This window comes from Sciurus vulgaris, assembly GCF_902686455.1.
Source record: "Sciurus vulgaris genome assembly, chromosome: 12".
Taxonomy (NCBI): Eukaryota; Metazoa; Chordata; class Mammalia; order Rodentia; family Sciuridae; genus Sciurus; species Sciurus vulgaris.
The window spans coordinates 85,899,110-85,912,617 of NC_136473.1; the positions used below are offsets into that span (position 1 = coordinate 85,899,110).

Sequence of the window (13,508 nt, forward strand, 5' to 3'; positions counted from 1 at the left end):
CTAAAGATGGTGAACATTTTTTCATATGTTTGTTGATTGCTTGTAGATCTTCTTCTGTGAAGCGTGTGTTCATATCCTTAGCCCATTTGTTGATTTGGGTTATTTGTATTCTTGTTGTAGAGTTTTTTGAGTTCTTTATATATTCAGGAAATTAGTGCTCTATCTGAAGTATAAGTGGCAAAGATATTCTCCCACTCTGTAGGCTCTCTCTTCGCATTGCTGATAGTTTCTTTTGCTGAGAGAAAGCTATTTAGTTTGAATCTATCTGAGTTATTGATTCTTGCTTTTATTTCTTGTGCTATGGGAGTCCTGTTAAGGACGTCTGATCCTAAGCCAACAAGTTGAAGATTTGGACTTACTTTCTCTTCTATAAGATGCAGGGTCTCTGGTCTGATTTCTATTTTGATGGAGTCATCCTTAAAAAAATGTCATCCAGATTTGAGTTCTTTACATAATAGTACTTGGCTTAATAATATCTAGAATGTTAAAGCTAATAGAATTAAAAAGCAACTACTAGAAGTTGTCTGTTAAAATTATAATAAAGTGTTTTATAATACTTTATAATACTATAAAGGTTTTATAATAAAGTGTTTTCTGTGCTTTCTTTTAGTCTTTTAACAATACGTTTTTACGTTTTTTTCTAGATTTCTCACCTTCCTGATGTGAGATCTCTCATTATTATTTCAATTTATTCTAAGTTTTAGAAGGGTCTTTGGGCTGAAGGGAACTTTTGCAGTAATCTACATTTTATGTACCAGTAAATGGACATTCAGAAAGAACAAATAATAAGCTTACTATGATAGTGTAATTACTAAGATTTCTTCTTTCAGTACTGGTACCCTTTCTCTTTCATTATGCCGTAAATTACATGTCAACTTGCTCTGCTTCACATGTCAAATAATTCTGGAGTCTCAATTGAAGTAGATTTTGATTAGGAAAATCACTCTTTCCAATTTGGGAAATAGCTTTTGTGTGTGTATATGTGCAAAGGTAAAAAGGAATATTGTTAGGTAGATACTTGTAAAACATTTTTTTTAAATTTCCCTTTTATTTTTTTAATTTATCAGTTTATTTATTAAATTTATTTTTAACTGATACATAACAACATAAAAATAGTACATATTAAAGAAGTACCATGTTATGTTTTAATATATGTACATATTACATGTGTGAATCAGGTTAAATATATGTATCCTCAAACATTTTTTATTTCTTTATAATAAAATCTTTCAAAATGCTTCTAGCTTTTTGAAATGCACAGTATGTTATTGCTAACTACTGTTACCCTATCGTACAATAGCACAAGAATTTGCTCCTAGTTGTCGTTTAAAACTTCTGTTTAAATGTAGTTTGTGTCACTTCCACTAATATTCTATTGGCCAAAACACATTAAATAGCTAAGCACAATTAGGCAGGAAGTTAACCTCTCACAAGAGACAAAATAAGTCCATGGCAGATGGTAGGACTGTATAATTCTTTTACAGGGCGTGGAGGGGTAAGTAATTGTGAAATAAATAAAACATTCTACCCTACCACCACACCTTGGTATTCTGTAAAGGGGGATGACTTTTGTGGGTTTTTTTGGGGGGTGGGTGGGTGGCAGGTATCAGGGATTGAACTCAGGGGCACTCAACCACTGAGCCAAGTCCCCAGCCCTGTTTTGTATTTTATTTAGAGACAGGGTCACACTGAGTTGCTTAGTGCCTCCCCATTGCTGAGGCTGGCTTTGTACTCATAATCCTCCTGTCTCAGCCTCTCAAGCTGCTGGGATTACAGGCACACACTATGTTTGAAGATTTTAAGAAAGTTTCGAAGACAAAAAAAAAGTAAATGAGATGAATTTCCCTGTCTTGGAAATTATTTAATACTTTTCTACACTCATTTCTTTATTTTGTCAATGTTGGATTACAGCATATATTTGATATGTTTTTAGTTTTTTCTCATTTTTTTAGAATGAATAATAACTGTTGATGTTAAATTTCATATTTGTGATTGATTATAAACATGTCTGAGCTTCTCAAACTATTAGATCTTAGATGATTTGCAGATGGTTTTCTACATTTTAATTATTATAAAATTTTAAATAATTAGGTTTCTGTTGTACTTTCATTTAGACCATGTCTTGCTCAGTTGCTGAGGCTGGTCTGAAATTTGTGATCCTCCTGCCTCAGTCTCCAAGTAAATGATATTTCAGGTGTATACACTGCCCCCAGCTATAATTCTTTAACATAAAGGAAAAATTTTAAATGTAAATGTAAATACTGCTTTTCAGATAATTAAAAATTTATCTAAGTTCTAAGCTTTTTTTTTTTTTTTTGTGAAGTATACAGTAAACATTTAAAAAATGCCGGTACAGTTTAAAAAGGTTATTTACTGAATGACTGTGTCACTTCCTTACTATTTAGGATATTGACTATTACACTAGTTCCTTAGAAGATTATTGTCTACTTTTCTCCAATAGTGTTTCATTCATTTTTCGAGGTAGTATGGTTCTGACTTCAGTTTTCATTTTTTGTTTTTAGACAATTTATGGAGAACTCATATCTTTGGAAGACAATAGTGATGTCACAGGGTTGGCTATGTTTATTCTGAATCGCTTGCTTTGGAATCCTGATATAGCAGCTGAATATAGACACCCCACTGTTCCTCATCTATATAGAGATGGTAAACATTTCTGCCTCTGCATTTTCTCCACACTGTGCATAAATGGCTTCTTGTTATTTTTCCTGTTTTTATTTGCATTTTACTTTCTTAAAGAAAATAGTCTAAATAGGTCTGTTCCACTACCTTCCTTTCCCTTACTCCCATTATTCCCCTTCACTTCCTCCTTCACTGTGTATAATTATTATTACTATTTGTTGTTTCTCCCCACCTCCCCCACCATAGGTTTTAAATCCTATTCAGATTATATTCGCCATGCTTTGCTACTGTATGTGTAGCACCTAGGTTGAAGCTTGCAAATGTTGGTCGAATGAAACCAGCTAAATCTGATGTGCCTATCTTCCTTATCCATGAATTGAAAGTATTATGGTACCTCTTATGTAGAGTTGTTGTATAGGTTTATTGGATTTATATATGTAATACACAAAGAAAGGCACATAAGTGGTTTTTTTGTTTGTTTACTACCAGTTTTTTACTAGCATATTATTGTTTTCATGTTTTAGGTGAATCCTGTCTTTCGTAGATGAATTTATGTTTTTTCATGTGTTTTATCTAAGGTCATGAAGAAGCTTTGTCCAAGTTCACATTGAAAAAGTTATTGCTGTTGGTCTGTTTCCTTGATCACGCTAAAATTTCCAGACTTATTGATCATGATCCTTGTCTCTTCTGTAAAGACGCTGAATTCAAGGTATAGTTTTCATTTTATGTTATATATTTTATATTTCCCTTTTAAAACTTTTATTACTTTTATGGCATATTTTTATTTAGAAAGAACATTGATTTTCTAAAGAAGAATATTTTGGAATAAAATAGGAATGAATGTCTCTTCAGTGAATCCCATCAGTTATTCTGCCTTGCCCGATTTCTGTTGGTTGACCTCTCACTAGTATATCATTATTATTATTATTATTTTATTTTATTTTTTTCCCATGCTGGGGATTGAACCCAGGGAGGCAAGCACTCTACCAACTGAGCCATATCCCCAGCCCTCATTATTACTCTTAAATTTGAAAGTGAACTAAACTATGCTTTTGAGAAATTAATTTTGTTGGAAATTTTGTACCTAATTTTGCTATAGGGTTTTATCAAATTGATGCTAGTTTTTGTAATATATTATTATGAGCAATTTTTAAAGAGATCATAAATTGAAAATATATATTTGCATTATTACCATGTGATATGAAACTGACAAACTTTTTAAACTACTATTAATTTTATTTTATGTCTATATGTTTGAAATGACTCAAATGGTTTGCTTTTATTATGGAAAAAGTTGTAATATTGAAATATTATATCTGCAACCTGTTTCTTTATAGGCTAGTAAAGAAATCCTTCTGGCTTTTTCACGAGATTTCCTGAGTGGTGAAGGTGACCTTTCCCGTCACCTTGGCTTATTGGGATTACCTGTTAGCCACGTTCAGACACCATTTGATGAATTTGATTTTTCTGTTACAAATCTTGCTGTAGACTTGCAGTGTGGGGTTCGTCTTGTGTAAGTATAAGAAATAAAATCATTTTGCTTAATGGGATAGACTGGAATTTTTTGGAAAATCATATTCAGTACTTATAGTTTTTTTTTTTTTTTTTTGTTCTTTCTTATAATGGAATAAATTTAGGGTTGAAAAAATTGAGCATTCTCTTTCCAAATGGTATCACTTTTGTGCCCAGAAATTTGTCTCTATCACACTTTTTTTTCTCTTGGCATGTGACTAGAGTACATGCCCTAGAGTACATGGTTAGAAACTACTAATGTCTCAGAAAAGGAGTGGAAAAGAGCATGAAACCAATTAAAACCTGAAACACTTAAATACACTTTATATGAAGAATGGCTTCATGAGTTCCATTATCATTTGAGACTGTTTTTAGTAGCATTTGCTTTGTTTAGTTTGATTAAAATCAGATGAAGAGAGAGAATGACTTGCCCGTTTTATAGAGTAAAATAGGTAGTATAGATTCATGAATGAATAGTATAGATTCATGATGCCTGACTTTAAATTACAGAATATTTTCTCAATAATAAAATGGAATCCCTCAAAATTGGCTTTGGTTTTAGTAATGGATCTTATTTTAGTTTTGGAAGGCATGGCTTTTACCATGTACTTCAGTTGATCTCTTTAGAAAAATTTCTGGACTGGAGACATTTATTTATAAGGAACTCTCCTATTTACTTATCAAGGAAACACTTTGGGGTTAAAACAGTGAGATTTCTTAATAAAGCTTAGATATATTTTTTGTGTGTGTGTATTTAAATCTCGAACCAGTCAGTTAAAATTTAAAATATGGTTCAATCCCCAGTAGTGGGGAAAAAAAAAAATGGGAAGCTTAGAATTAATGACTTTCATAAAATATCTCTACTACAGTAAAGCTTCCTATCAAATTTTAAATTGCTATGGTGTAGCCAGAATTTTGAAGGCAGTCATCATGCTAAAATTCAAATTGGTTTAAAGTTTAACTGATCAGGAAAGAAGTTATTTGAATATACTTATTAACTTCTTGGTTTTGATCAGATACAAAGGTGTAAACAAAAATCCTTATATCCGTATCTCATGATGACCAGTCGAAGGGGCAACAAATATTTAACAAAATAGAAGAGAAAATTGTAAACATAAATGTCTTCAGGCATTTGAAGTGCTATCTTATGTTTAAAAGCAACAGCTATGCATGAGTAATGAAAGTTTCAGGAAGATGAGGGTGGTTTAGTATAAAAATTTGCCTCTATTAAGACTTGGTCTTAAGAAGAAACCAGTTCACAGTGTTGGACATTCAAATAGGTGTCAAAGGGCTACTTGACCAGAATAGAGGAATTCTTTGACACTTTTGGGACAAAGAACCTTAGATTTGGGTGAGTCTTCTCAAAAACAACATACATGTCCCTTTCATCCAAGTTAAAATTTCATGAACATTCTTTCCTTTCCTGATTAATATTCTCACAAGCTAGTAGTCTTTCTTTTGATTATTACTATAGCTTTTTCTCATTGAATGGTTTCCAATACAGACTAGATTATTCACTGAAAATATTTTATTATTTTTATAATTTGTTAATTTGTTTACTTCATAAATTCAAGCCACTACATCTGTTTCTTAGCAAGTAAGAATTCATGCTTTTCTATTTTTGTCACTTTCTAAAAAGAACAGGGATCAGATTAATGTTTAATGCTATTTTTCTACAAAGGACATATTTTATGGTTTTACAGAAGTTACTGAGGAATTAATAATGTTAAATATGGGTGATATGTGTTGGTTGGGAACTCCCAATAATGAGATTCATTTTGCATACCAAATTTCTATTTTGTTCAGTGTCAGCAAAATGACAGTTTCATAGATCCTTGAGGTCACTTTAGAATACCTGGAAATTATTACTCCACTAATGCCTCAGGTAATGGATTGGTCTATCTTTGCAAAAATGTCTCCTACATTGATTGGGTGGTTGGTTTAGAATGATCTTAAATCATTTTCTAACCTTTAGAAACTATGGTTCTATAAATAATTTTGCCAACTTTTAGTTATATACAATATTATTTGAGACTTGTTTTTTCTATGGAAATATTGACTATTATATAGTAGGTAAATAATTAGTAAACTAGATGATATTAGGAATTTGAATTAAAGCTCTGGAGTCCATGTCTTTTTTAGGTAGGCATTCAAATATGTTTGTAAAATATGTATATACACACACACACACACACACACATACAGAGAGAGAGAGAGAATGAGAATGACTAATTATGGAAACTGATGAAACTAGATTTTAGTTGCTTTCTTTATTTCTGTCATAGTAGTATATGATGATAAATTAGAGCTTAATTAACTTCCTCTGGGTCTTTGTTTCTTCATCTATTAAAAAAAAGGAAAAAAAAAAAAGAAAGGGTCACCAGTCCTTGACTGGGATTGACCATGATGACTAAAGTAAGAAAAAGCACTTGTAGATGTGTAGATTATAGCACACCTTAATACATATCCCCTTCTTACACTTCCTTTCCTTCCTTTCTTTTTTCTTTTTTCTTTCTCTGTAAAACTTTATGTGTATATTTGTGTGTGTGTGTGTGTTGCATTTTTCTTTCTTATCATTTTATTCATGGACTTAACTTCCAGATTTAAATATTAAAAATGAGAAATAACATCTTCTTAATTATGGAGCAATACAGTTTTGAGATAGTTATTTGGAATCATCTTGAACTTAATGCCTTTAAACTCTTGGGATTTCTGGGTAATAACTATTTTTAAATGAAGTGTTTTTTTTTTTTCATAGATATTATTATATAGCAAATTCATCTGAAAATTTCTTTCCTGCTAGGCGAACCATGGAACTTCTCACACAGAACTGGAATCTTTCAAAGAAACTCAGGATTCCTGCAATAAGTCGTCTTCAAAAGATGCACAATGTTGACATTGTTCTTGAAATTCTTAAATCACGAGGAATTCAATTAAGTGATGAACATGGTAAAAACTAAACAGAGACACTAATTCTCCTCATTGAATATTGACATATATACGTGTATCATGCTAATGGACTACCTTTTTATTGGCAGGAAATTCAATCCTATCTAAGGATATTGTGGATAGGCACAGAGAGAAGACTCTTGCATTGCTTTGGAAAATTGCATTTGCTTTTCAGGTATTATACGTTTGGCACATTTTGTACTTTTTCTTATCAATTTTGGATATTAGTTTATAAAAGGAATTTGAATAAAATAAAGAACAACAATAATAACTACCATTTACTAGAATTTATTCTGTCTCAGGCCTGGGATAATATTTTATGTATTCTATTTTAATCTTTCTCATACTTGTATTAGGTTGGTGTTAATTCTCCCTTGCATGTGAGGAAATTGAAGCTCAAGTTTATATCATTGATACATGAAACTAAGATGAGAACCCAAGTTTGTGTGGCCCCAAAATCTCATTTTCTTAACTACTAAATATTCTATCATTGTAGATTGTGGAGTGGGCATGTAGCTTCAGTAGGAGAGTGTTTGCCTTGCCTAGAATGTGTAAAGTTCTGGTTTTGATCCCCAACACCACACATGTACACAAAAGACAGAATTATTTGTCTAAAAGAAGGTGTAGACATTTCTGCACTCTGGGAACTTCAGTTTTAGATTTTTAAAAATTTCTGATTAGTTTTTTTTTTTTTAATCTTCTATAGTTGATCAAAATACAGAATAGATTAATTTCTGTAGGTTAAAAGTAACATATGATGTGGAACTAGAGAGAACAAAGGAAGAAAAGGGGGTGGGTGGGGTGGAGAAATCTCATGAAAATAGAAGACCAGTAGAGTAGAGGAAGGCGAGGGAGGAAAGGAAGAGGCAGGAGGGGAGGAAAATGGGAGAAGGGGGGTACTATGAAATGACATTGACTAAATTATGTGTATGTATGAATATAACAATGAATCCCACTATTATGTATAATCATAAATTACTAATAAAACATTAACAATAAAAAAATATGAAAAATTAGGGTATTTATTCTTTTTTATATGTTTCAGGTGGATATTTCCCTTAATTTAGAGCTATTAAAGGAAGAAATTCACTTTCTAAAATATTCACACGGTATAAAGAAATCAATGTCTACAGTGTTATGCCATTCTGATACTGTTAATAAGAAAAAAGACAAAAGGAATAGTGGTTTCTTTGAACAATATAGTGAAAATGTGAAGTTATTGATGGACTGGGTAAATGCAGTTTGTGCCTTCTATAATAAGAAGGTAAGTTTCTTTGTTTTTGTTTTAATTCAGTATCTTTAAATAAATTTTGGTTAATGTCAATTAAGCTTAATAATAAAATATTTTCTTACACTTCTTAAATAATATAGTTTTCAGATTTAAGCAAACTTTTTCTCAAATGAATGATTATATTGTTATATAATTTATGTATTTTAACTAATCTAAGATGTCACCAACTGGAAAATACATGATGGTTTTATATATCACTAAGGGAAAAAAATGTCCTAGATAAGTGTTCTAATGAAAGATGCTTACACAGAACTGGTATATGATGTTCACTGCAACAAGTGCAGCAGGTGAACAGCTGACAGATCCCAGGCCCTGAGCCACATTGAGAAAAATTAATTAGAAGTTATAGAAATAAGACAAAGACTCAGTTATAAGTGGAAGCCAGGGCAAACCAGGTCTGGTGGAGTCTGGCTTAACAAAGAACGAGAGACCACATTTTATTTTTATAGGTAGGAACACCAAAGGGTTTCAGTGTGAAAAACTTAATGAGGTAAACAGGATGAAGTGTGAGAAAAACAGTATGGTTGGGACTTAGCAGGTATGCCCATCTCTTCTGCCTTTGGGCATTTTAAATCAAGGCTTTTTGAACTAGTGAATTTCAGGACAAGCAGGAATCCTCCCAGTCAACAGGAGCCATCTTGCACATGGGCTTTCCCCTGGTACTTTGGCACCACAGAGTTCCCAGAAGCAGGTCTCACTGTCCGAGGTTTGCATAGTTCAAAGCTATGATTTATTAATTGCTCACAACAGTGTATGAAATAATCATTATTGTACTATAAAGGTAAATAAAAATAAACCCCCCATACAGAAAGTGACAACAGACAACCTTACCACTGGGTATTAAGAGGAAAAAAAAAATCTGAGTTTAGTCTTTCTATAATCATGTTAGCTTAATACTGTATTTCTGTACAAGATATATTTTTAGTGTAAGTACATGAAAAAAAGTTGCACACATAGATAAATTACTTAGTAAGGAGTATAAAGCTGGGACAATGGTATAAAATGTGTAACTAAACATGGTAAATTGTTCTACCTCAAAGAAGTGATTAGATAAAGTATATATGTATAATATTATACAAGGAAGATATAGTTGATCATCATTATTAATGAATTCTAAAACACACTAAAATTTATTTCTTATGCTAAAACTATACTGACAGTAATTTGTTCATTCACTTACATGTGCAAATGCTGAGGCATTCATTCCCAGCAGGAGTCAAACAAGACCACAGATTGCCTCCTTGTTTCAGCTCTTATTTTGTGAACAAATGTTCTTTTTTTTTTTTAATTAAAATCTTTTTTATTTTTACAGACTGCATTTTGGTCTATTGTATACAAATGGGGTACAACTTTTCATTTCTATGGTTGTACACAATGTAGATTCACACCATTCATGTAATCATACACATACATAGGGTATGTAAATTCACACCATTCATGTAATCATACTTATACATAGGGTAATACTTCTGTTTCATTCTACTTTCTGTCCCCCACCCCCTCCCACCCCTTTTTCCTCAACACCATCCAAAGTTCCTTCATTCTTTTCTTCCCCCTGCCATCCCCCTTCAATATATATTGTCATGCACTTATCAGAGAAAACATTCGGCCTTTGGTTTTATGGGTTTGACCTATTTCACTTAGCATGATATTTTCCAACTTCATCCATTTACCAGCAAATGCCATAAATGTATTCTTCTTTGACTGAGTAATATTTCATTGTGTATACATACCACAGTTTCATTATCCATTTGTCAGTTGAAGGGCATTTAGGTTGGTTCCATAATCTAGCTATTGTGAATTGAGCTGCTATGAATATTGATGTGGCTGCAACACTGTAGTATGCTGATTTGAAGTCCTTTGGGTATAAACCGAGGAGTGGGATAGCTGGGTCAAATGGTGGTTCCATTTCGAGTTTTCTGAGGAATCTCCATACTGCTTTACAGAGTGGCTGCACCAATTTGCAACTCTACCAGCAATGTATGAGTGTGCCTTTTTCCCCACATCATCAACACTTCTTATTGCTTGTGTTCTTGATAATAGCCATTCTAATTGGAGTTAGTTGAAATCTTAGGGTGGTTTTAATTTGCATTTCTCTAATTACTAGGGATGATGAGCACTTTTTCATATATTTGTTGATCACCTGTATATCTTCTTCTGTGAAGTGTCTGCCCAGTTCCTTAGCCCATTTATTGATTTGGTTCTTTGTATTTTTGGTGTAAAGTTTTGTAAGTTCTTCATAAACTTTGGAGATTAGTGCTCTGTCTGAAGTGTGCATGGAAAAGATTTTCTCCTACTCTGTAGGCTCTCTTTTCACATTATTGATTGTTTCCTGTGCTGAGAAAAAACTTTTTAGTTTGAATCCATCCCATTTATTGATTCTTGCTTTTATTTATTGCGCTATGGGGGTCTTGTTAAGGAAGTCTGGTCCTAAGCCAACGTGATGGAGATTTGGGCCTACATTTTCTTCTATTTGGTGAAGGGTCTCAGTTTTAATTCCTAGATCCTTGATCCATTTTGAGTTGAGTTTTGTACAGGGTGAGAGATAGGGGTTTAATTTCATTTTACTGCATATGGATTTTCAGTTTTGCCAGCACCATTTGTTGATGAGGCTATCTTTTCTCCATTGTAAGTTTTTGGCACCTTTGTCTTATATCAGATAACTGTACTTATGTGGGTGTGTCTCCATGTCTTCTATTCTGTACCATTGATCTACCTGTTTATTTTGGTGCCAATACCATGCCATTTTTGTTACTATTGCTCTATAGTAGAGTTTAAGATCTGGTATAGTGATACCTCCTGCATCACTCTTCCCGCCCAGGATAGCTTTGGCTATTCTGGGTCTTTTGTTCTTCCAGGTGTATTTCATGATTGCTTTTTCTATTTCTATGAGAAATGTCATAGGGATTTTAATTGGAATTGTGTTAAATCTGTATAGTGCCTTTGGAATTATGGTCATTTTGATAATATTAATTCTGCCTATCCAAGAACATGGGAGATCTTTCTGTCTTCTAAGGTCTTCTTCAATTTCTTTCTTTAATGTTCTGTAATTTTCATTGTAGAGATCTTTCATCTCTTTGGTTAGATTGATTCCTAAGTATTTTATTTTTTTGAGGCTATTGTGAATGGAGTTGTTTTCCTCATTTCCCTTTCAGATGTTTCATCATTTATGAATAAAAATGCTTTAGATTTATGTGTGTTGATTTTATAATCTGCTGTTTTGCTGAATTCATTTATGAGGTCTAGAAGTTTTCTGGTGGAGTTTTTTGGATCCTCTAAATAAAGAATTATGTCATCAGCAAATAGTGACAGCTTGAGTTCCTCTTTTCCTATTTGTATCCCTTTAATTTCTTTAGTCTTATTGCCCTGGCTAATATTTAAAGGACAATGTTGAATAGAAGTGGTAAAAGAGGGCATTTTGTCTTGTTCCGGTTTTTAAAGGGAGTGCTTTCATTTTTTCTCCATTAAAAATGATGTTGGCTTAAATAACCTTTAAAATGTTGAGGTACATTCCTACTGTCCCTATTTTTTCTAGTGTTTGAGCATGAAGGGGTGTTGTATTTTGTTGAATGCTTTTTCTGCATCAATTGAAATAACCATATGATTCTTAACCTTAAATCTATTGATGTGATATATTTTGTTGGAGTATAGATTTTCAAAGTAGCTTCTCATTATATTGTGCCTTTCAGTGGTGTCTGCCGTGATACTTCCTTTTCTATTACCAATTTTAGTAATTTGAGTTTTCTCTATCCTTCTCTTTTGTTAGAATAGCTAAGGGTTTGTCTACTTTGTTTACTTTTTCAAAGAACCAACTTTTTGTTTTGTCAATTTTCAAATTGTTTCTTTTGTTTCAATTTCATTGATTTCAGCTCCAATTTTAATTATTTTCTGTCTTCTACTAATTTTGGTATTGATCTGTTCTTCTTTTTCTAGGGCTTTAAGCTGTAATGTTAGGTCATTTAGTTGCTGACTTTTTATTCTTTTCTTGAATGTGCTCCATGCAATGAATTTTCCTCTTAGTACTGCTTTCATAGTGTACCAGAGATTTTAATATGTTGTATGGTCATTCTCATTTACCTCTAAGAATTTTTTTATCTCATCCCTGATGTTTTCAGTTCTCATGCTTCATTCAATAGCATATTATTTAGTCTCCAGTTGTTGGAGTAATTTCTGTTTTTTATTTTGTCATTGATTTCTAATTTCATTCCATTATGATCTGATAGAACACAAGGCAGTATCTCTATTGTTTTGCATTTCCTAAGGGTTGCTTTGTGGCATAACATATGGTCTGTTTTCAAGAAGGTTCCATGTGCTGCTGAGAAGAAAGTGAATTTGCTGGTTGATAGATGGAATATTCTGTATTTGTCTGTTAAGTCTAGGTTATTGATTGTGTTATTGAGTTCTATGTTTTCTTTGTTCAGTTTTTGTTTGGAAGATCTATCCAGTGGTGACAGCGGTGTGTTAAAGACAAAGAATTATTGTGTTGTGGTCTATTTGATTCCTGGAATTGAGAAGGATTTGTTTGATGTACATGGATGCACCATTATTTGGGGCATAAATATTTAGAATCGTTCTGTCTTCCTGGTTTATGGTTCCCTTAAGCAGTATGAAATATCCTTCTTTATCCCTTTTGACTAACTTTGGCATAAAGTCTACTTTATCTGAAATAAGGATGGAAACCACCACTATTTTACGGAGTCCATGTGCATGGTAGGTTTTCCCCATCCTTTCACCTCTAGTCTGTGGATGTCTTTTTCTATGAGATGAGTCTCTTGAAGGTAGCATATTATTGGGTCTTTCTTTTTAATCCATTCTGCCAGTCTATGTCTTTTGATTGATGAGTTTAGGCCATTAACGTTCAGGTTATTATTGAGATATGATTTGTATTCCCAGTCATTTGGGCTTATTTTTGGCTTTTAACTTGACCTGGTTTCTTTGAATGGTTTTTCCTTTAAGATAGTTCCTCCTTTTGCTGACCTCCATTGTTGTTTTTCATTTCCTCCTCACAGAATATTTTGTTGAGAATATTCTGTAGTGCAGGCTTTCTATTTGTAAATTCTTTTAACTTTTGTTTGTCATGGAAGGATTTTATTTCATCTTCAAATCTGAAGGTTAG

General features: G+C 32.6%; 2 protein-coding genes across 4 annotated transcripts in view; both read left to right on the forward strand.

Moving 5' to 3' along the window:
* Window positions 1-13,508, forward strand: part of F13B (coagulation factor XIII B chain) — a 370,477-nt gene that overhangs the window by 281,512 nt on the left and 75,457 nt on the right. The gene's annotated exons all lie outside the window — the stretch shown is intronic.
* Window positions 1-13,508, forward strand: part of ASPM (assembly factor for spindle microtubules) — a 66,336-nt gene that overhangs the window by 16,812 nt on the left and 36,016 nt on the right. For all 3 annotated transcript variants that reach the window (XM_079107981.1, XM_079107979.1, XM_079107980.1), the window contains exons 8-13: window positions 2,523-2,664; window positions 3,219-3,349; window positions 3,978-4,153; window positions 6,956-7,101; window positions 7,191-7,276; window positions 8,147-8,365. In XM_079107981.1, the coding sequence (XP_078964107.1) occupies window positions 2,523-2,664; window positions 3,219-3,349; window positions 3,978-4,153; window positions 6,956-7,101; window positions 7,191-7,276; window positions 8,147-8,365 (900 nt within the window). The remainder of the gene's footprint in view (window positions 1-2,522; window positions 2,665-3,218; window positions 3,350-3,977; window positions 4,154-6,955; window positions 7,102-7,190; window positions 7,277-8,146; window positions 8,366-13,508) is intronic.